This window comes from Battus philenor, unplaced genomic scaffold (assembly GCF_028537555.1).
Source record: "Battus philenor isolate CCGP_79_NKW_IND1 unplaced genomic scaffold, ilBatPhil1.0.hap1 SCAF_13, whole genome shotgun sequence".
In the NCBI taxonomy this organism is placed as follows: Eukaryota; Metazoa; Arthropoda; class Insecta; order Lepidoptera; family Papilionidae; genus Battus; species Battus philenor.
The window spans coordinates 13285265-13309831 of record NW_027181675.1 but is presented as its reverse complement, the minus strand read 5'-3'; the positions used below and the strand labels follow the sequence as shown (position 1 = coordinate 13309831).

Genomic DNA, 24567 nt, shown 5'->3' with positions numbered 1-24567 from the left:
GCAGATTCAACATTTAATAATTAACCACCGGTATTACACGCTAGCGAATTTGTCTTTATTCGTATTAGGCAAAGCGATTAATGTTTGTCTAGTCTATGTTAAATGATATCGAGGTATGTAATGGTAGATGCTCTTCTAGAAGATACATTTTCACTCTTGTCTCGACTTTACAAAGTAAAAAAGTAATTTACATGTCCCAATGATCTACTTTGTCACTATCGCGTCAGAGTTAGGTATGACACGAATGTCTACAATCTATATCACCGATAAATATAGTCACGTTTGCAATGCTATCGTCGAAATTACCAACTCGGTAACACCTAATCTAGTTGTCCTTTTGTAACTTTGACTACAAGTATTTTATACATTTTATACAGTGCAGTATTTATAGCTGTTATTGTCGAATTCGCAGATTTATCATCCGGCACTTAGTGTAAATTGTTCATGGTAATTGATTATAGGAGGAAATCGCTTTAAAAGTTTGTTTTAGAAATAATATCTAATAGATTCAGGCGTTACTTTACGGAAGTCCATCCTAAGTAAGAAAAAGACTAATACATAGCGACTTCCGCTATGTAGCAGTAGTGACAATTTGTGTGCTGGTGAGCGGTGCACTTTATTGCACGACTACTGCTACATAGCGGAATTCTTTCCTTACTCAGAAATAATGATTAACTCAATAATTTAATATATAAGTAACCCAATAAATACCTTTTTTTCAGGTTTGCAATCGCTGACAATGCGTACCGCTCTTTGGTATACGAGCACAGAGAACAGTGCATCTTGATTTCAGGTAATTGATAAATATAATTTGTACACTAAGTATACTTTCGCTTAGCTCAAACTTAGCTTCCAAATCACTCAAGAAATCACTGTCCAAATAATTTACCGAATAGTCACTTTTATATCACCGATCGTAGATCTTAATCTTATAACTCGAAAAACAACACAGAACTGTCGACATGGGGAGTACACCTATTTATACCGTGTAGAAAGTTCTAGTAAGTTCGCGATAGTTCTCGGTTAGAATTTCCGAGAATCGCATACAAAAATCTATAAATAACTTCAAAGTTCTTGATCGTAAGGTTCGGTCTTTATTGTTTAGAGAAGTGCTTCCCAAACCTTTCTGTATCACGCCCCACTTAAGCCTTTGTAAAACTCTTACACCCCCTATGTAATATATAGGACATAATTTTAATATTTTTATATATATGTATATTAGCAAAAGGATTATGCTTGTGTCGAGTACATTTACGAATTGCCCTTCTTAACAATCAAATATACTTAAATCCCCACCTGTGGAGCGTAGGCCTTACGTTGAAAAACACTGGTTTAGAGAGTTCTGTAACTCGTGCTTTGTAACAATAGTAATTAACAAAGTATTTTAATCCTCAAGGCGAATCTGGATCTGGTAAAACCGAAGCATCGAAGAAAGTTCTAGAATACATAGCATCAAGAACAAATCACCTCCGCAATGTCGAGACCGTCAAGGACAAACTACTTCAAAGCAACCCGCTCCTCGAAGCGTTCGGAAACGCTAAAACTCATCGCAACGACAATTCGAGCCGTTTCGGAAAATACATGGATATACAGTTCAATTACGAAGGCGCGCCTGAAGGTGGACATATCTTGAATTACCTTTTAGAGAAATCAAGGGTCGTCAGTCAGATGACAGGCGAGAGGAACTTCCATATCTTCTATCAACTGCTGGCCGGAGCAGAACAGGAGCTGCTGAGGCATTTGAAGCTGCAAGGACGTCCTGAAGCGTACAAATATACAACAGATATGGTAAGCATTACATTGGTAAGGTAGTATTTGCTACTGAAAAAGAAATATAAGATACAAAAGAGTAGATAATATTTCATGAAATAAAACTATCAGGATAATCAGAATATCGACGACGTATTCCTGCTAATCTTAGAAAATGTTGAGGAAAAAAAAAGTTAAATTTACTCCAATAAATATTGTAATGAATTAAATTTTTAAAAGAAATGGGTTTAAAGAAAGACCTGAAAATAAAAAATATCAATGAATAAATCCTCCTATAATTGCAAATACTGCTCCCATAGATAAAACATAGTGGAAATGGGCTACTACATAATAAGTATCATGAAGAGAAACATCAATAGATGAGATAGCTAAAATTACACCAGTTAATCCTCCGACTTGCTACTGATTTTCCATAATCAAAATATAACGCGCAACTCTCATGAAAAAAAAATCATTACGATAGAGAATTACCGCTCGTAGTACATCTTATTAGCTATAGGATTTGATAATTGATATAACTAACACTACATTCCGCTTATAAACAAGTTTTAAGTTTTAAAAAAATCATAACTCATTGTTGTGAAGAACAACAAAAGCAATAAATTTAAAATTACTAAAAATTTTATTATACTCCTGTCGGAACATCGCGAGTTATAAAACCTGTTTATAAGTAAAATACAGTATGGTTGGTTATAGAAGTAAAAGCTTTAAAGGAAGTGATTTACAACTATTTCGTAACAACATGTATAAAGTTTAAGTAATAATTTTTAAAAAGCCTTTTCTTACTTTATAATTATTATGTTATTTATAATTTCTGTAATCATTGACTTTTGGAAAGAGAATACAATATAGTTATCGACAAGAAGAGAGCTATATATTCATTATTGCCTTTAAAACTTTTACACCAATAACCTATCACCCTGTATATTTTTGCAGCATTCATCATTTAGCCAGAAGACAAACGACGCGGACCAGTTCCGCATCGTCCAGGAGGCGATGAAGGTAATCGAGATAGGAGAGGCTGAACAAAAGGAAATGTTCGAAATAGTAGCAAGCGTCTTGCACCTTGGGAACGTCAAGTTTGTACAGAACGATAAAGGATATGCTGAAATCCTATCACATGACGCCAACAGTGGAAATGTCGCTGAGGTAAGACGAACTAATTGATAATAAATTTTATATCAAACACTTATAGAAGATAATTTTTGCCAGTTGTCAATAGTGGACCTTCCTATTTTTCGATGGTAGCTTAAGATCTGTTTGGCTTCATTATTCATCGAACTGTACTCTCAAAACCCCCACCTCCCCCCACAAATTTCATAAAAGTACCTTGTTTTGGTTTCGGGGCGGAAAACTTCCGGAGTTCAAGATGCATTTAGGAAAAGGACGGGTTTATGTGGGATTCCTACTCACTAAAATCCCCCCGGTGATCGCCCTCCGCGCTATAGAGGGTGACTGTATCTCCCGGTGAGGGATCGCCACGTAATCTTCCTTCACGCTGTGCTATTTTAGATAGGCCGTCAAGTTTGGCGAGAGGCAAGTTTACAGCCCTTCTTTCAAAAATTTTAGTGATTTTGGAACCTATCCAGACTTGATGCGTGATGAAAAACACGTGTTACTCGGAGATAATAACTTATTGACAAACAGACGCTTTACAAATGTTATAGATCAGGGTTGACCAACCTGGCGCTCGCGAACTACATGCGGCTTTTGAAAGGATTATTTGTATCACGATAAATATAACCGAGTTACATGAAAATTAAAAGTGTAATTTTTATGTAATTTATTTTAAAAAAAATTGTAATCGTTTCGTATGATTTTAAAACTTTTTTTTTTAAAAAATACTGTAATGTTTAATTTTAATGCATATGTTTTTTTTTTAAATGATAAATGCCTTTTTAAAACGTTATTATTTGCGACTCGTGAAAAATTTCAAATTTCGAAAATTTGTTTCTATTGTCAAGGCGCTTAGCCATCACTGTTATAGTCAATACTACCAACTTAGGAAAAATTGCCTGCCATCCATAGGGGCATTAGTCCGAGAATTTTAAATGACAATTTCGCTTTACTTTTTGATCACAGAATATATATATCTTCTCACTCGTTTCTTCATTTCTAAAAGCCGTCTCCATCTTGTAATACCTTAACGGAATCGACGACAATCTCTTTCCATACTATCCTATATTCTATTCTTTACTATACTTTACTAACTATTGATGTCACTCGTTTAGTCCAGGGGTTAGGTGATCACTCTTATGGTCATTTACCGTCTGCTTTCTCTACAAACAATAATTTGTTGAAATTAACATAACTTCTATAATCAAATCCTTCAAATTAAAATAAGAATAGAACGAATTTGTATTAATTCGATCGAGTCAATGTAACAACTATTATCATGACACATTACCATACAATAGACGCACTAATCGAGTAGTACAAATGTTTATATGAACAGTAAAGAACAATGGGTTTAGCGCAGAGCCGCAGCGATATTTAAATAACTCTATTCATTATACAATGTATTGTTATGTTTAGATTATATAATTGTAGCGTATTAAAATATTTTAATACACTTTTACATACATATTGATTTTGATAATGAACGTAGATTTACTAATGACTAAAATAGAAATTGCATAATAAATAAAGAAGAAAGGCACATAGAAAGGCAAATATCGTTTGTATCGTGATCAAATAGAACACGAGATGCCCTAGTAAAAGAATTGCCAATGACATTACAAGTTTTTTCCGCTAGGAGAACTAGTTGGTTGATATTTCTTTCGAGTTAGGTGTTTACTCTTGCTTATAAGAAAGCTCAAGGTTACCTAGAGATAGAGAAATGAAAAGATCGAAGATTTCATCTGCATGCACATCACTCGTGCAATAGCTGTTGGGGCTGAAAGGTCGGCCGGTTGACACGGTGTGGGTAAGCCCGTCAATAGGTGGACCAGCGACATAGTGAAGGTCATGGGAAGTCGCTGGATGCAGCCCAAGACCGGTAATGGTGGCGGTCTTTGGGGCAGGCCTGTGCCTTGCAGTGAGCATCTTTCGGCTTAAAAGAAGATGAAGGTGTTTAAAAAGTATTTCAATTCGAAGCATCGTGTAAAAAATTACTGAAGTCGTCGTGTTCGAATCATAATACTGCGCGGCATTTTATTTGGCACGTCAGAAACGAGCGAGATATTCCTCTAGGTTGTCTAATGTGACGTGATGAATGCCCGCTGTGCGATTCAATATCTAGTGAAAGAGAAGGAACGAAGTGGACAGTAGAAAACTTTTAGAAATGGATCATAACATTAACTCTAAACATTTTATTACAGCTTCTCAAAGTAAACGCTGTAAAACTACGCGAAGTACTAACCAGTCGAACTATCGACGCGAGAGGAGATGTAGTCAACACGCCTTTGGACCTGGAACAGGCTCAGTACGCCAGAGACGCCTTGTCCAAGGCCGTCTACGATAAACACTTCAGCTGGCTCGTCTCCCGTCTCAACTCCTCGCTTGCACCCAAGGACAAGGATCCCAGGGCTTCCGTTATAGGAATCCTTGATATTTACGGCTTCGAAATATTCCCGAAGAACAGGTAAGTCCGTTTATTCAGCCGTTCAAACGTTACATCATTTGAGCTGAAGGATATAGGCTTTATCATACATTAGTAATATTTTCAAAAGATTAATAATAATTAAGAGGTTGAATGAAGGCTTTTTTGAAACGATTATATTGGAAAACTATGGAATGAATAATGAAAAGAAATAGAAATTTATTTAATAAATTGATAAAATGCAATGAGTGTAATATATATCAAATACAATACGAAACAATTGTAAATCATTATTTGCATAACTTTTTTTTTTTTTATTTATACATTCCATTTTTGAAAAAATCAAATGATTGAGAAGACCAGGTTACAACTTAATCACCCATAATGATAACATTCAATTTAAAGGTACGAGGGTTTCAAACGCATCTTAATCTTAAAAGACGACTTACTAAAAACTAGTTTTTGTTTTGTTATACAATATCTTTAATACAAGATGAGAAGAATTCATTTGCAATCTGCATTAACACTAAAAATCCTTCATTTTTTTTTTAAATTTCCTGAATTTAGTTCAAGATAGATAGATATATTTCAAACACACTCTATTGTAATATCGTACCACCCATAAATAGTCACTAACTCTATGAAACCCAGAGAAAGATACACAACATAAGTTATATATCACTATTTATTTTTTAATTTATTCATTTTGCTATATACATAATTCAGATTGACATGTATATTTACTTTGTACGCACTATATTAAAATATTATAAATCTTTAACAATTCATTACGATTTTTATGTTTTATATGATAATTTAGAATTATTATACGGGTGTTCTGTAATAACATATGTAGTTTTTTTTTGAAATGGTCCCCGCTGCTGGGGACCTCTCGTTTCCCCATCTCGTGTGGGACAGGGACTTTTTATTTCTAGTAATTTATTCTTATTTTTTATTATTATCATTCTTCTCTTTCATGTATCATATTATCTGTCGTACTGTTTCTTTCGTTCTACAATTTTCCCAGTCTTTCTCTTTCATTCCATTAGCCATGCATCCATCCTCAACCACTACATTCTAGGTTTCCTTACTATTTTATTTTGCAACATTACATTTGTTGTTTAAATATTTAACACATATAAACATATGTAGTTGCCCACAAGTCTTACTAATATCTTTATATAACTCTTCACTAGAAGTGGTAGTGCAATCAATAGCCGCTGGGTAGACGCCGCATGGATAGGCCCACCATTAGGTGAACAGATAATTAAGACTGCTGAAGGTCATCGTGGCGATGTCTCTGGGATCTATTTTAACCTAAGGCTTTCTGTTTCAATTCTAAGGCTTTAATCGACTGATAAAAAGACCGAGAATATTTTTTATACAAAATGACTAGACTATCATTTACGTGTATATATATTGTTATATTTTTTCACAAAACTTTCTATGAAGATCTTTTATAGATATCACCAGTATTATCCATTAGAAATATCTTCAAAAACTTGTTCGAATAAAACCGCTAATTTAGTCTAAAATATCGCATTATAACATGTTTATGATAATGTAACGGTATATTTCTAGTTCATTAGGATATTATTTTTATATTTAATTCAGATAGATCTTATTTTATATGTTCGACTATAACAACTTTTTTTTATTAGAAACACGTCTAGCCTCGCAACTGAGAATTCTAATTCGTTTACTAGTAATTTATTACAACGTATTATGTTTAATATAAAGATATAATTTTTCGAATTGTCTATCATTGGAACTATCTGCTAAAGCATGTCCACACCTACCTTCGATCGCCAAACTTCTCACTGTCGTATCTTGTAGTACACACTTATGTCAATACACTAAACATAAACACTAGTTTAGTTCTTCCTCGTATTAATGATTTCGGTCACTGAAATGCAATTTGGTGTAAAATTGTTAATAATTTTGCGGGCGTACCATGTTCCGAGAACGCAGTACCGATCAAGCTATAAGAACTGCATAGGCTGTAAGCAATACATAAGAGAATGCTGAAACACGTTCTAATTTAAAATAGATTGGAATCCCATCATTTGAAAAACCATTTTATGTTAGACTACATAATACAGATGTAAGGCCGGTTTAAAACGAATTAAACCAATTGGTTTAAAACCGAAAAAACCCATTTTTTTCGATTTTAAACGTTTAGTGTTGACGACTAAGTTTTTCTTAAATATAAACACATTATCTATTCCAAACGTAGACATTACCTAGCTAAGTTGAAAAACTATTACCTAGTTAACTATATTGGTTATTTTGAAAAGATTTATCAATCAGTTTCATTCGGTTTAAAACCAAACTCACACACTTGCACTTCTCACGCGGAGGGACGTCAAGATGCAACGTTGCCAGCTCGCCTACTCCACACCACACACACACACATACATAGCGTGTTGCGTGCGGACATGTCAGTGTTGCCAGTATTGTAAAAAAAATGTACAAATTTGGATTCAATATAAAGGTACTCGTACCAAATATGCCAAACATTACTAAATAACTAAAATGTAATGAGCTGTTATAAAATTAGATTATTAGGTACCCGACTTTTACTTGAAAGGTAGGTACATATTTTAATCTGTATGTAATATTGTTTCTTTATAATTATAGTACTTTATATGTAATATACTTACCTACATAGGTATAAACTGCATAGGTAACTAACACAAGACCAAGTATTGTCGATAATGTTGTGTAAAAACACTGTTCTTATATTTTAGTAGGCGAGTTTTAAACCGTTTAAAAAGATTTATTTGGGGTTTTAAACCGCCACTTTTGGTTTTAAACGTTTTAAATCGGCTTTTTTACATCTATAACTACATATATCTTAGTGTAAAAGTCAAACATGCGATACAAACACACATGCGACGCAATAAGATCAAATAGAACTCTTCTCACAAACCGCTTCCTTTCACGACGGCGATCAAAGGTAGAATCCGGATCACACCTTTGATCGCAGAGTAGTCTTCACTGCCATCCCAAGTAGCACACTGACACGTGTCGGATACCTTTGAGCGATCGCCAGCGTACATTTGTAATAACAAACCAGCAAATATTTAATGGAATCAGGAGTTACCTTGCGGAAGTCCATTCTACGTAAGAAAAGGACTAATATTTAGCCACTTCCGCACATGCAGTGGTTGTCGTGCAACAAAGTGCACCGCCCGACAGCCCGCTGATAAATGCGTATGCGGCAAACAATGCGAACTATACAACGGCCACCGTCAAATCACTCAACACGTGTTTCACCCCTCCACGGGGCATCTTCAGGAGTTATGTTACACCGATTAGTGCCAAACACAGAGTCACTTTGACTCTTTGACTTGGTCCTTTTCTTACTTAAAACCAGCAAATTTCATTCCATGTTTTATTTCAATAGTCCCGCAAACTCATTTCCGACGAAGCTATAAAATTCCCAGGCTAACAGCAACTACATTTACAGAAGCATTGCAAAAAAGTGTGAACGTAACAAATCTATCAACACTAGGTATAATTATTTTCACATAGGAAACATAAAAGTCCAAATCATATAGTCTCCTTAGTGCCTGTTAAACCACGTATCCAAATTTTAAGTATTTTAAACATAACAAAATATAAGCAAACCTTAGAGATAGAACAAGTAACCTCAACTATAATAATGGTTTCGTATTCAGCTTCGAGCAGTTCTGCATCAACTTCTGCAATGAAAAGCTGCAGCAGCTGTTCATCCAGCTGACGCTGCGACAAGAGCAGGAGGAGTACCTGCGGGAGGGCATTGAGTGGGAGACCGTTGACTACTTCAACAACATCGTTATCTGCGACCTGATTGAAGCAAGACATAAGGGTGAGTTATAACACTGAATATCCTATATTAGATGCTAAATAAAGTCCTATTGCTCAATGTAGTCAGTAAAATACACCTATCCCCCGATTTACACGGTAGATACGTTCCTGAGAAAAACGTGTAAATCGAAAATTAAAAATTTTCAAGTCAAAACCGTGTAAATCGAAAACCTTGCAGAAAATGCCTAGTTTTGCTATTTAACAGTTGTGATTTTTTTCAATATTTTTAGGTGTACACAGAAATAAAAATAAAATGCATTGACAATATTTAATATATTACGGAAACACTGTTTTTTTTATTTATAATAATCTAAATTATGCATTCACTAGTATTTTACGAATATGTAAATTTAAATCTTTCTGAAACTGTGAAACTTTCACTCAAATACAATTTTCCGTAGATAAAACTTTAATTTTATGCGAAGAAATACAGACAGTGTGCGTGTGCAGCAAGTCAGCACATAAGCTCGGGATTCCCCGTGAAATGTGTACACACAGCACACGTGTTCAATCACAGTAGCATTTAGTAGAGTGCGATAAAAACAAAAAAAAACTTATTTGGAAAACCGTGTTAAAGCGAAAACGTGTAAAACAAGTACCGTGTAAATCGGGGGATGGGTGTAGTTTGTTTGTTTCCAAAGTAGTCCAGGTTCCACAGAGGTTTACGAGAGACTTAACAAAGAGACCAAAAAAAACTGGAATTCACTATTTATAAGTGGGGGTCCAAGATTAATGAAGAACTAATATGTTGTTTATCTTCACCTATCGGCGATCTAAGTTGTTCTGTGGTCCTCTCTATTTCTAATTTAATTTATCTATAATAATCTAATATAAAATTCTCGTGTCACGGTGTTCGAACTTGAACTCCTCTGAAACGGCTCGACCGAGTTTTACTAAATTTTATATGCGTATTCAGTAGGTCTGAGAATCGGCTACTATCTATTTTTCATACTCCTAAGTGATAAGGGTTGTTAACCCTTAAATTTTTTTTTTAATTTTTTTGACGAAATTTTTTGTTTTTATTTCTTTATGATACAACATACAAAAATACATACAACCCTAAATTTTCACCCCTCTACGATCAACCCTTATATTTTATTTGTTAATTAAAAACTCTATTTTTTTGCCAAAACAACGTTTGCGGGATCAGCTAGTAATAAATAAAAATTATTATAAATCAATATTTAATAGGTATAATTTCAATTCTGGACGACGAATGCCTGCGTCCGGGAGATGCAACCGACGCGAGCTTCCTCGAGAAACTGACGCAGCATCTCGATGGGCACGCACACTTCAAGTCCCACCGAAAAGTCGACTCGAAGACGCAGAAGATCATGGGACGAGACGTAAGTTCAACTAGTAAATCATAAATTTGAATTTTCGTTGTTTCGATGTCATTGGTCCGGTGTCCGGACTTAATGTAGAGTTAGAACCTTCATTCACTATCGTTGTCATTTTAGTTGTAGTCTTCCACTGCTTGACGTAGACCTCTCCTATTGATATCCCATAGGTTTAAATTTGTCTGCAGCCGCTGTCTTCCGACAACCTGGGCAAGGTTCGAATATACTTTGATGATCACCTCCAAAAAGGCGAAACTTTATTATGTACATTTAAATATGTATTTATATCGTTATTGGTCTAAATTTTCTTTATATATTACTACCAATTTTGAAAGAAACAAGGAAGGAAAGAAACTGTATAACTATTTATTTATTTTAGAATTTTTCCCGTTATAAATGTTCTGTTTGTCACGTGAAAATCAGCATTATACCAGGCAAAGTTAGTCTTGTATATAATTCAAAAATTATACACAAGACTAACTTTAAAATTATTGAAGTCATCCAACTTGTGGGTGGATGTCGTGCGTCCTACGACAGCAGACAGCTGGGACTTTAAGATCTGGGGCTGTTACTTCCATCTGTTCTACTTGGCGGTCCAGTACAGCTTCATCTTGCAAATTAGATAGACGATTGTCACTTACTGTCATTGCCTATAGATCTCTTCATCATTTAAAATAATTACCATAGTTATTGTGAATTTACAAGAAAATTAATGGTGTATGTAGGAGTTCTGCCTGGTGCACTACGCCGGCGAAGTAACGTATAATGTGCGCACGTTCCTGGAGAAGAACAACGACCTGCTGTTCCGCGACATCCAGGCGCTCATGGCCACCAGTGGGAACGCCATCGTCGGCGGCTGTTTCAAGGTATACATATCTCAACATATTCTCAAGATATTCTTTAATTCTTATTAAAGCAACAAATTAATTAAGTTATTCTTTAAACACTTATAACGAATGCACCAAACATAAATTGTTTTAAAATCAAAAACTGCGAAGAAATAGAAAACTTTTTTAAAAATAAATATTAAATTTTAATTAACGTCTCCATAGTTTTTGTAGTCTGACTTTTACAGCAATCTTGCACTGATGGAAGTCTAACAGGATAAACATAATTAAGAAAAATTATGATCGTAATAATTCAAAACTGTCACCAAATTTTCTTTAAAAGATGAAATAAAATATTAAGTTTATTTATTAAACTTTGGAACATTTGACAGGACTCTCATTAATCTTCACTTTTATAAATATATTTTATTTTTCATTCAATTTTACTTCGCAAGGTGTTATAATTGTGGCGAAGAAGCAGGAAGAAAGTCCACGACACATCTTTAAAAGTATAACAACACAAAATTATGTAAACACTTTTTCTGTCATATATGGCTTAGATGAAAAAAAAAACAATCAAGCGACATCATTGCCAAGGTTTCTTGTCATTTAAATATTCATTTATTGAATAATACGCCTATATTTAACAAGTGTTTGAACTTAATAAACAATAGTTTATTTTTTTACGAAATTTTATCAAAAAATCGGATTCCGTTTATTAGAAATGATTTTTTTGCAGTCGAAATTTTGGTACAGTCAGTTCTGCACAGTGCCTTTTTTATAAATTTTAATTTGTATCGCTAGTGTTTGTTTTTATTTTCGCTATTACTAAACGCAGACAGTTGGGAAAGGGTTGCCGCTATTTGTTACGGATCTTTCTTCTCCCAGCTGCGAGGCACGACAGCGTTTTATCATTATTTACAATTTTTCTTATACAATTTTCTCTTATGGGTAAATACAGCTATAATTTATACACATTAACAAATACAATTTGGAAGTTTTACTCAATTATTCATTAGTTGGTACATTATTTTATTTTAAGTCGCTGCCCAAGCGCTACAGACCGTTAAATGCCTTGAGATTTAGAACAATGTGCCGGGCCAACTCATCAAAAGATTTTACCGTAGATTTTTTCTTGAGGAGGTCGGGTAAGTTGAACGGTGCCTTGAAAACACACTATGGATGTCTCCTATTTTTTACAGCATGTGTTAAAATAATGACAAAAACGTGATGCCATATGCGACATTGCACAGATACGGTTAAAAATCTAACTGAACTAAATCAATCTCAACAGGACACAAACTTGTCGAGCAAGAAGCGTCCGGAGACCGCAGTCACTCAGTTCAAGAACTCCCTCAACGACCTCATCAAGATCCTGAGCAGCAAGGAGCCCTCGTACATCCGCTGTATCAAGCCTAACGACTTCAAAATGCCAAGTAAGAAATCCTTCAGCGTTTAACAAATAAATAGTTTCTTCCCTTGTCCATACATCTTTATTCATACAGGATGATTTGTTATAGGTGTTTTGCTGCTAATGTTGCACCCATCCAAAAATCAATGGTTTCAGAAATAATAAATGACGTAATAATAATATAGCAACAAAAAGGGTTTTTAACATTTGGATTAGTACATGTTAAAATTAATTATAAGCTTGGGGTGAATATATGGCTCAATTGTAAATAAATAGTGTATGGTACACCCAAACAACATAATAATATTTTATACATTTAAATAAAATTGGATTGTCTGTTTGTAATATCAAAACAACAGCTTTTTACTACACGCCTATGAATATATACATATACGGTACATAAACCAAAAATATTTTTTTTACTTTTGTATGCCCATTTTTTCTGGCTAATCTCTGATATGGCTGGATCGACTTATACAGGCAGCTGATGTAATAGAAAGTAACTTAGGCTACTTTTATTTCAGAAACATTCTTGAACGGACAAAGTCGCTGGCACAGCTAGTATAGTAATAAAAAAAGGTTTTCAAAATTCGGATTAATACATATTAAATATTATTTATAACAGAAAAAAGTTAAAAATATGTATTACTTGTAGTGCAATTCGACGATCGGCTGGTATCGCATCAAGTGAAGTATCTCGGTCTGATGGAGAATCTACGTGTGCGTCGTGCCGGCTTCGCCTACAGGAGGACATACGAGGCCTTCCTCGAGAGGTGAGAGGGATAGTTCTTACACCATACGTCACACAAGCGACCCAATTAATTTATTTATTTTAGTCTTAATTAGTGATAAATTTACAAATGTAATTTGCTGGAAGGAACGTGACTTCGAAAATTAAAGTTGAGAAAATAAAAGTAAAATAAAAATTCCTTATAAACATTTATTTATTAAGATTGTATTTTAATTCCGTGTTTAAATTGCGTAATATTTTATTTATTAATTTATTCACGCAGATACAAGTGCCTTAGTACTGAGACGTGGCCACACTACCATGGCGAAGCGCGCAACGGCGTGCAATGCCTCGTCGCCGTGCTGGGTTACGAGCGCGAGGAATACCGGATGGGAAAGTATGTCTCTATCTCTTTCTCACTCGCTTTCTCTCTTTTTATCCCTTTTCTCCCTCTCTTTCTCTTTCACCGTTTAAGGATCTCTATTAGTTATAGAAAAGGGTGCCAAATTAATTCTTTTTGATAAAATACAAAATTCAAGATATCTTGATTCATGTATGCATTAATATGCGCTTTTGAATCGTCTGTTATTTTAACACTAAGTAGTAAACTCAGAACGCTGTTCTGTAAAGAACAGCCGACAAGAAACTCAACAATTGCTCTTTTAAATGTAATTTAAAATTTTTACACGTGTACATTACAATATCATCCATTTAGATGAGTCAACATACCAAGTTCCACACATTTCTATCAACTAAAAACTCTTGAATGCTATAATAAGATTTATTTAAATACAATTTTAATGTTAGATTCAAAACTAAGTAAAGGTCTTAGATATTATATGGAACACTATTATATATGCGTACACCCACACCCATGAAGGATTTGTTAATTTTTGAAGACAAATAATAAACATCAAATGCCATATTTAAACCTTACTAGTATGATGAGGTATTTAAATCATAGATAATATTGAATATTATTTATGCCTCATTTGTTTACAAATATCAGCTAATGATTTTACTATTATATATATAAATTGTTTTAAATATTATACCTCTGCGATGTTAAAGTATAGTTTTTAGTTATAAAATACATTTAAAATTTTAATTTTCATCTATGGCGTGGGTATACCTTCCACTAAATAGACCGACAACATAATTAATGTCGGGAGAAGCTGCTAGATGCGTGCGCAAGCGCAAGTGCGGAGCGCAAGACTGCACATCGTGGCGATTTTATGCCCTGCAGTGGGTCTTTATCTGTTGACATGATCATGATTACTTTGATTTTCGAATGCAATGACAACGAACACATAACTGTCGAAATCCAAATTCAAATTGTAACGCGCATTAGAAATAATAAGTACAATCAAGTCTACGTATAAAAATATTAAGTAAAAAATATGTGTTCCTGTGCAGCACAAAGATCTTCATCCGATTCCCGAAGACGCTGTTCGATACGGAAGATGCGTATCAGATCAAGAAGAACGACATCGCGACCATCATCCAGAGCAGATGGCGCGGCTACTGGCAGAGGAAGCAATACCTTCGCATGCGCGAAGCCGCAATCGTTATACAGAAGTGGGTGCGGAGGTTCCTCGCGCAGAGACTCCTGGAGAGGAGGAGGAAGGCTGCACAGGTCATCAGGGCGTTCATTAAAGGTGAGTGGACCATATGCGATAACATTAAAATAAACACTATATATGTAGCTATTTACTTTTATCATTTACGTAATGCTGCAATTACTAATTGTAATGCTTATGGTACTGCAATAGTTTTTAAAGATTCAAGCGTGGAGAAATGTTTTCGTCAGATCAATAACTGGCTTAATAAAGATATATTACTTCTAAACATATTTGTTGATATTTATAAATCCTAGATATGTTGAAAATTCACACATCACAGTCCAATAATCACACTTTATCTTCTTCTCCCTTCTCTCATTCTTCGTCGTTTTAGCCTATAGACACCTACTGCAAATCACATGCCTCCCCCATAGATATCTATGGAGGGGATATGCCATAGTCGCCACGCTTGGCAGGTGGATTGGCGATCGTAGTATGGCATTACGGTACGCAGAGGAAACCGCTGCACATCTTATGGAAACTTGTTAGCAGTGATAATCCTTTATAATTCATGTACAAAGTGTAAGTTGTATAAGATTGTATCTCTGGAATCGAACCCGCGATTTATAATTGCAATCCAGTCATCTATAGCTGAGCTACTACTGCTCACAGTGTACGTTACTTTTACATTATATTTTAACATTTGCTAGCCGTATCAGAATAGGTAATAAACATATATCATATCTAAGTCATAGTACTGTATCAAAGCAAGGTGAGGCGGAATGAAATCATCTATGATTGCGCTCGAAAATGCTCATTGCGCAGTTTTGAAAGTCTTTTTATGTCAAACATACTGGCATTACAAGGACCCACACACACAAAAACATTTAATCACTTGAAAATAAAGGATTGTTAAGTAAAGGCAACTTAAGAATTTCAGTGCAATGTCGGAACATCTTTCGCAAATCGTTTACTTATTTACTATAGTGCTAGTATCTATAACAAAGATTAGCGTGTAATATCAAAACTTAACAACAAAATTTTCAAAATGTAATACAAAACTTAGTTTATTGAACTTGACTTATGACAAAACTGAAAGATCAGGTATATTTCGTCATCGTCAATGGCGCATCAAATAAAAATCGGGCGATTTTTATTGTGCCATAGTTTTATATCGGTGTATATATTGACTAAGCCTAATGAATATACACACTTCTACTTCGGACTTCGTGTTGTTATTATCTCCAAAATCTACTGGTCCTAGGAAGAATTACACAAATGTAATACCTCTCTCTCATCCTGATACACTTTCTTTCACGCATACACACTCACTCTTTCGCAAATAATGTTATTGTTTGTTTTAATGTAACATTTATTCGCAACAGGTTTCATAACAAGAAACGGACCAGAGACACCAGAGAATCGACGGTTCCTCGGTATCGCGAAGGTCCACTGGCTCAAGCGTCTCGCGAACCAACTGCCGACCAAACTGCTAGACTTATCTTGGCCACCGTGCCCGGCTACTTGCAAGCAGGCCTCCGCGGAACTTCACCGTCTGCACCGCGCGGTACTCTCCAGGAAGTACCGCCTTGCCCTCTCGCCCGAAGACAAGAAGCAATTCGAACTTAAGATTCTAGCAGAGAGCATCTTCAAAGGTAAGACAGTCGCATGTCTTCTTTAAATTTTTCTTCGTTGTTAAAAATTATAGTAGCATAAATTAAAAATTTCATTCTTTCCATCTGATCTTGGTTTGAAGTGACATGAGCGAAATGCTCCGCCCAGTGTCACTTCCCACCACTTCCTCGACCTACGTCGATGACAGTTCTTCTCATCTAATTAGCACGTGTTACATTACGTTTGCTCCAGGCAAGAAGAACAGCTACCCCAGCAGCGTGGGTGAACGCTTCGTGTCTGACCGCCTGACGGCTGAGCACCGCGTGCTCCGGGATACGTTCATGGCATCACCAGCTTGGCCCGCCGGTGAAGAGCTTATCGTAAGTATATATTACAATAATATAACGTTATACGATTTAAATCGATATTTAAACAAATACATATTACGTCATAAAAAAATATAGGACCCTAGGGTTCCGCTGCATTATTTTCTTCAAAGTCAATGTTAATAAAATCATTCAATTTAATCTACTATTATATTTTATTACGAATTCGTGTTTATACAGCTGTGTATATATCGACGAAAAAAAACACAATAATAAGTAATACACTAATTTTAGTTACATAAGCAGTTTAAATTGTATGTAAAATTTAGACATACATTAAAAACGTGTTTTCTTTACTTTAAATTGTTATTACAACATCTCTTAAATGTTTCTTAATGTTTGTTTAGTATTCGTGTGAGGCGGTTAAGTATGATCGGCGCGGGTACAAGGCCAGAGAGCGTGCGCTGTTGTCCTCGCAGCGCGCGCTGTATGTCGTGGAGGCTGCGGGGCGAAGGACCTTCCGGCTGAAGCACCGCCTGCCTCTCGACCGCCTACGTGTGGTGGTCACCAACGAGTCCGACCAACTCGCCCTCATCAAGATCCCGCAGGATCTCAAAAAGGATAAGGTAAATCCATCATTAGTCAAGTTAACATAAACATTCTCAAGATCCATCGAATAATCAATGCAGCGTAAAATTGATTTGAGACTTAGTTTTAAACGGCTCTAGATCGCCCAAAGAACATTCTAGAAGCCTATGCTTTTCAGAAAAACCAATATCACCATCGTTGTTCGAAGAATTACTTGTCTAAAGTGACAGTGGGCGTGGCGGCACGTTTGTGCTCTATGGTCATTAGGGCAGATAGGTTCTCGAGTGACCACTAGCGGCTTGGTCAGACTCTTCACCTGAATTAACGATAACATAGTCTACTTCACGGGAAATCGATCACAAAGTGATCACCCAAAATTACATTTTATTTTTTATTCTATTCTCGTCAAGCTTTTCATAAATACCTATGAAATTTAATTCTATGATTCTAATAATTTTGATTTGTATTTATAATAAAGTTTATATCCTCAGGGTGATTTAATCATTTCGGTTTCGCATCTGATCGAGGCGCTCACCATCGTGACGGACTACACCAAGAAGCCTGACTTAATTGAGATCGTCGACACCAGAACGTGAGTCAAACTCTAATTTAACATCATATACTCATTAATCTACTAAACCATTAACTAAATCGCCATTTAAAAAAATACGCCATCTTGAAACCAATTCAACTTGAAATCGATGCCTTGATTCAAATAGGTATTTATATGGGCTTTTAAATCGTCGATTATTTTAACATTATAAGTAATAAGCTACCACCGGCTCGGAACGCAAACCTTGAGAAGAACCGACCAGAAACTAAACAGTTCCTCTTGTAAATGAAATTTAACAACTTTTTTCTTTATTTGTACATTATACCATGAATCATGTAAATGTGTCAACAAACCAAGTTCCAATAAAAACTCTTAAATGCTCTAATAAGATTTATTTAATATGTACTTTTAATTTTGGATCTTAAACTAAGGAAAAGAAGGTATAAGATATCTTGTAGACCTTTATTACATACATATATATATATATATATATATATATATATATATATCCATGGAGGCTTTGTTAACTTTTTAAATACGAAATTTATGATTTACGAATTAATTTTAATTTCAATATTTATGACATATTTGTCACTAATTTTAATATAAGACTTTAAATAATGACGCATAAATAATATACTAATTTCTTTTAAAAAAATATCTCATAGAATCTCTAGCATTAACAAATATGAAAGATTTTTCAAGAACAGTTTTATATTAAATAGATTCGTATGATTTTCATTTTTTATCATTTATGTATTTATCGTGTTAAAAAGATGAGATATTAGCAAATATAATTCAAAATAGCTTTAGACATATCCTTCACAACAACGCCTATAGATATCGATTCTTTTAACAAAATTTACAATCAGATTTTATTAAAATGGCAGGTCTATTTAGATTGTTTTTAATTTTCCATAAAAGCATAATAAAATATTATTGGAGCGTCCAATAAAACGTCAATATCATAAAATTTCGGATTGTAATTAAATAATTTTTTGGTCTGATGTGTGACATGTGGCACCGTTCTGTTAAATCCATACGCCACTGTTATTAATAGTTTCTGTAAAGCAAAATTCTTGTTGAAAAAATGACGTCATCAGTATGTAAATTATTTTTTTTATTAATAAACAAAGTTGTAATTTACAACACTTACACATATTTTTTTCAAAAATAAACGAGATAACTTTCAATTGAAATACAGATTATCATATATATTTTTAGTAAGGCCAAATTTGTGGCGCCAAATGTCACAGTGCTTTGACATTTATACCTTGTGATGACATTAATCAATGTCATCAATCTTACACTTTCAAATAAACTTTTTTCATCAATAGAGCTGTTTTTATGTATATTCAAATTATGAAATTTTTGCACCAGCCGTATATATATTTTGTTTTATCAACTCCATTTTTATACTTTTTAATTTACCACAAAGTCAATTCAAAAACAAATTTATAGTTTTAAATTTTTGATGGCCAGGAATAACATTTGCTACTATTTTATAAAATTTAATTACAAATTGGCTACTTATTAAAAATAATTAACCACAATAGCGTCACAATAGCGTAAAACCTTACACAATAGCGTCTTGGTTTGTGAAGAAATAAAATAAATTTTAATTCTGATTTCAATCATAAATGTATAAATTTTTGACCATTTGAAAAGATGTATAGGGTTAAACATAAGAGACACAACTTCGCAATTTAAATTACTTTACAATATAAGAATATAGACAATATTTCCTTTCGATCATATCTTACATGGATCAACTCCGTTCGAAGCCAAACTAGCGATAACGCACAAGGATCAAGACTTATCGACACTGCGTAAGTAATTAGATTTGGTGTTAGATGTTTTGCCGATTCCTAAAATCGTAACTACCGGACGTTCACGTGCTCTAAATATAATTGTAGTGCCACCGCAACCGCTGTGCCGCGCCTTAGGTATACACGCGACGAAACGGGGAGAATATACGAGCTACCGCCCAAGCTGAGGTCCCCTTGATCTATCACTCCATGGATTGCTAGCCTAAGCGATCTGACAACTCGGTGGCCTCCCAATTAGGTTAGGCTCCCGGTTTCCCAACTTGGGGCCCACGCTCCGCAAGGAAACATTTTCATAGTTAAAGGGACCAATTCTAAATTAGAATTGACACGAGATTAACTCTTTCGCTTTAATATAAAAATTATGTACGTTAAACTGGGAGGGCGTAAGAATTTTGAAAATCATAAAAAAGGTTGAAATATACTGATGCAGAGAGGCTTCGTTATCTTAAAATTGTTTTGACCTATGCGCTCTGCCTTCTCGAACCCGAGGAATGTGCAAATGCCACTTGAGCCAAATCAAAATAAAATTCCTTCAGTCCGCCGTACGTGGCGGTAAGTTTCATACAGTTTTCACGCCCCTCCCCCCACCTCGCCGCGCTTCAGTAGAAGCGGTTCAGCAGTTACGGTAGCACTATATTATTTTGATTAACATTCGCCAGACTCGAAGAGAGTTACATCTAACTTTCTTTTATGATATATTCTTATTTCACGTGCCATTAAATTATCTCTGCACCGCCCAAATTGTTAATCGGTGAAAAATGTCTTCGGCATTAAGTTCACCGTTATATATTGATATATAAATACGGCACCGATTTAAAAGAAAACTATTGCACTGATTTTTATGATAATGGTGCCATTTGAAAGCTAAGATTATAAGCTTTAAAAAAAAACGTATTTTTTTACCAAAATGATATTTGCGTTTTTAAATGCAGCGGTTATGAATACGCGGTTAGAGTGTGAGTCGACATACTTGCACGCAAGTGTAGATTGTTTCTTTAAGATACTATCTCGAGCAAATCTCATTCCCGCTTATTGTGTCTTAGTTTATAATTTTGTGATTATAACATCAACTTATAATGTATATAATAACATTTTTATTAGTTACGTTTGTTTTCGTAGATCAAAAGACAATTTTGTGAGACTGTTTGTTTTATGTGATTCAGGATTGCACACAACCTGGTGAACGGCAAGCAAGGAGGCACCATAGAAGTGACAAATGGACCGCAGCCCGCCATACAGCGCGCAAAGAGCGGCAACCTGCTAGTTGTAAGTCTTTTTTTTAATACTAGAACTCTTCCTAGGGTCAAGAAGTAATAACAACACGAAGTCCAAAGTACAAGTGTGTACATCCGATTATTTTCGATTGGTGATCGACGCTGTTAGCCTTTCTGGCTTTTACAGCTTCTTCGAAATCAGGGAGGTAATGAATTTAAAAAAAAAACCCACGTCAAATTCATCACCTGACGTATTGTATCGATTAATTGATATTTACTCGGTTTCTTAATTGAATCGATATCACAGTTGGGAGATAAAAAGTTTAATGTGTATATTCATAAAGCTTAGCACATTTTTATACCGATTAAAAACAGTTAAAAAATGTTCAGCCAATTACAAGACGAGAAGTATTGTAAATCGCTTTCTTTCGTCCGCTATAAATAAGGAATTATATTTCTGTGGGATTCCGCTTTTCGGTGCGCCGCTGACAATAACGGATTTTTAGCTTCTTCAATTTCATGTCACTGAAAAGCGATGCTTTGAGAAAAATCTCTGATTTAAAAATATCATCGTTATAATTCCAGTTATAAAGCCTCCGCTATCATTTTCCAATAACAGTTATAAACAACCTGCATTGTATAAAGTGTGAACATTTTAAAAATGCAGCCGATGTCACTTCACGGAGCGATCATATAAGTGACTAAAGAATTTAACGGCTTTTATATCCGGTGAAATATTTACGTAACGATCCGCCCAGATGCTCTCAAAAGAGGTCCTTAGTTGCTTAACACTCCCAGCGGTTAAACAAGAATTATTAAAAATTAAAACAACCATCAACACAATTTTTACATAGCGCGCAGAACAGATGGACTGCTGAGACCTTTAAGTCCTGGAGTACCAGGCAAGTGCATCGTAGTCCACCTATAAGGGACCTTGTGAAAATCATCAGCCTTGTGAAAGCCTACTGTCGAGCCTGCGGTCGTCCTACGGCTAAAATGATGATGATTATGGTTGTACGAGATGAAATGATGATAAGAATTAAAAATTTATGGATGAAGTTTATGTCCAGATGTTGTAGTCTTACGTCTGAAACAATAATAATGAATTTCTGAATATCAGACATAAAAGCGAAATGATATTTTCGAGAATTGTAACATTTTAAAACATATTGTTTATCTTTTTTCAGGTGGCAACACCATAAGGTGTTTATCAGTGGTACTACTCAACACAATACGTAACAACGACCTTCACGCTAGTTAGTTGACCAGGGTAGATATAGATCCATGTAACTATACGACTATTATTAATTTATTTAAATTAATGCATTTTATATGAAACAAAATAAACTGTTCATTAATATATTTTTATTTATATGACACATAATAAAATAAACTTTTTATTTTTAATAGTAGTTTCGTGTTCCTGAAATGTCTTGTTTTTTTATTTCTTCATGTCAACTTCGGAGTAGACATTTCGATGTGTATTTGCTTTTCGACTTTAAACATATTTTCAATTTTAAAATCAAATATTTCTAATGATTAATAATTGAAATGTATTACTTTAAGATATATATTATGATATCGTACAAAGTACTTAGCTATGTAATATAGAGTGCGAATAAATGTTCAGAGAAATACGTCAAAAGTTTGAAATTGTACAAGAACGTCAATTGTATAGGACAATACTGGGACACAGATACATAATAACAAATCAATGTATTGCTTATAATTGTTGTCAAACCTATATGTGCTAATATTTAAAAAAGAAAGTATTGAATAAAACGTTAAGAAAAGAAACAAGTCTTCGATTGGTCACTGTTAACTATATTGGTTTGACAACGATGGGTTTATTTTTTGTGTTTAAAAAAAACATTAAAAGCTATGTTGTAAAAATCTAAAATTTGTTTTGGTAATGACCAGTTCATCTTTATCTATCTTATATTATCTTACACTGAATTTTGTTTTATAGCAAAAATGATGGAAACATTTTGCGTCGATTGTACAATTTGTATTTTATAAGCTGAATCGAAGGTGCCTAGGAGAGGTCCCGCGTAGGCGACAGCGGCCATTTTATAGCTTAGCATTAAGAATAGATTATGTATCGTTTAGATCGAAACAGGCGTAACGGTGTGGCATTATATCTTCAAATATTTGGCTGATAGATATATAATCGACAAGACCGTAGTGATATTTTGACATGTATATTACTAGCTGTCCTGACAGATTTAGTACAGTCGGAAATTATGAACCCGTCGCATTTTAAATAAAAAAATAAACGTTACGTATTTCTGAATGATCACTTCATGTTTTGATTTAAATGTGAAATAAATAAATTTATTTTGTAATCGATAAATACTGGCCGATACAAATATTAAACGTCACTATGAAATTTCTGCGAGCGATCTGTCAAACGCGCGAAGTTCAAAGTGTGCTGTCAAAAGCGCATTTTAAATAGTTCAATGTCAAATTATTTATTTATCCAATCTATTTTTCATGAGTTCCTTTTACAAGAGAAACTTATAAAAAAATGAATGAAATAAGTAAAGTCGTTCCCAAGTCTTGGCGTGACCAAGGAAAATTGGGATCGTCTTATATTTATCTTCAACGTTTTATTAATAAAAATTAATTTATATAATAAAAATATACAACCTAATCTATAAATATTTTCGTTAAAAAGGTATTCGTCCGTCGTCTGTCGACAAAATTATATACGAACATGGCGTTTTATTATGCCGTCTTATTGTAACATAATATCGACTACATGAATTATATGATCATAATATTCCAGTTTAAATTATATAAAGTAAAGTACATATATTAACCTTATTAAAAATAAACCGTATCACAGATAAAGAAGGTAAGAATAAAAGTCAACTTTAAAAGTGCATATATGAATGAGATTTAAAATATTAATATGACATATAGAATAAACCTAATAAGGACACATATATCGTGATTGTACACACTGCCTTACATATAAGTATAAGACGTCACTGTATATACGAAGTCAACGAAACAAATCATATGAATAATTATATATTGGCATAGTTTCACGAAAAATTTATTGATAAAGCTAAAAAGTTACCTAGCGCAGATTGAGAAAACTTTTTTTGTTACTCTTCCATAAAAATACATCAAATTTTTAACATAATTTTAATACAGATAACAAATAATTTTTCTTAAGAAAAAAAATTTTAACAGCCACAGTGGTGTAAAATCAGAATTTTTATTTAATTTCAACCATTAATATGACAAAAATTTCTAGTCATTCATTTCGATTCAAATTATTTTACATTTTCTGTGACGTCAGTACTGGAAACTTTGAAACTATGGACTAATTACTTTTGAAATTAATTACCGGAGAGGCAATTTAGTGCCTTATATAGATATAAGCCAGATCATTTGTAGTC

General features: G+C 34.2%; 1 protein-coding gene across 6 annotated transcripts in view; it reads left to right on the top strand.

Annotated features, from left to right (window-relative positions):
• Positions 1-22564, top strand: part of Myo61F (Myosin 61F) — an 88676-nt gene extending 66112 nt beyond the window's left edge. For all 6 annotated transcript variants that reach the window (XM_068776979.1, XM_068776977.1, XM_068776981.1 and 3 more), the window contains exons 4-20: positions 723-793; positions 1397-1788; positions 2707-2919; positions 5091-5353; positions 8995-9164; positions 10355-10509; positions 11229-11369; positions 12625-12766; positions 13397-13514; positions 13755-13868; positions 14888-15129; positions 16419-16688; positions 16900-17027; positions 17381-17599; positions 18053-18153; positions 21107-21209; positions 22345-22564. In XM_068776979.1, the coding sequence (XP_068633080.1) occupies positions 723-793; positions 1397-1788; positions 2707-2919; positions 5091-5353; positions 8995-9164; positions 10355-10509; positions 11229-11369; positions 12625-12766; positions 13397-13514; positions 13755-13868; positions 14888-15129; positions 16419-16688; positions 16900-17027; positions 17381-17599; positions 18053-18153; positions 21107-21209; positions 22345-22359 (2857 nt within the window). In that variant the 3' untranslated portion in view covers positions 22360-22564. The remainder of the gene's footprint in view (positions 1-722; positions 794-1396; positions 1789-2706; positions 2920-5090; positions 5354-8994; positions 9165-10354; positions 10510-11228; positions 11370-12624; positions 12767-13396; positions 13515-13754; positions 13869-14887; positions 15130-16418; positions 16689-16899; positions 17028-17380; positions 17600-18052; positions 18154-21106; positions 21210-22344) is intronic.
• The last annotated feature ends 2003 nt before the right edge of the window (positions 22565-24567 follow it).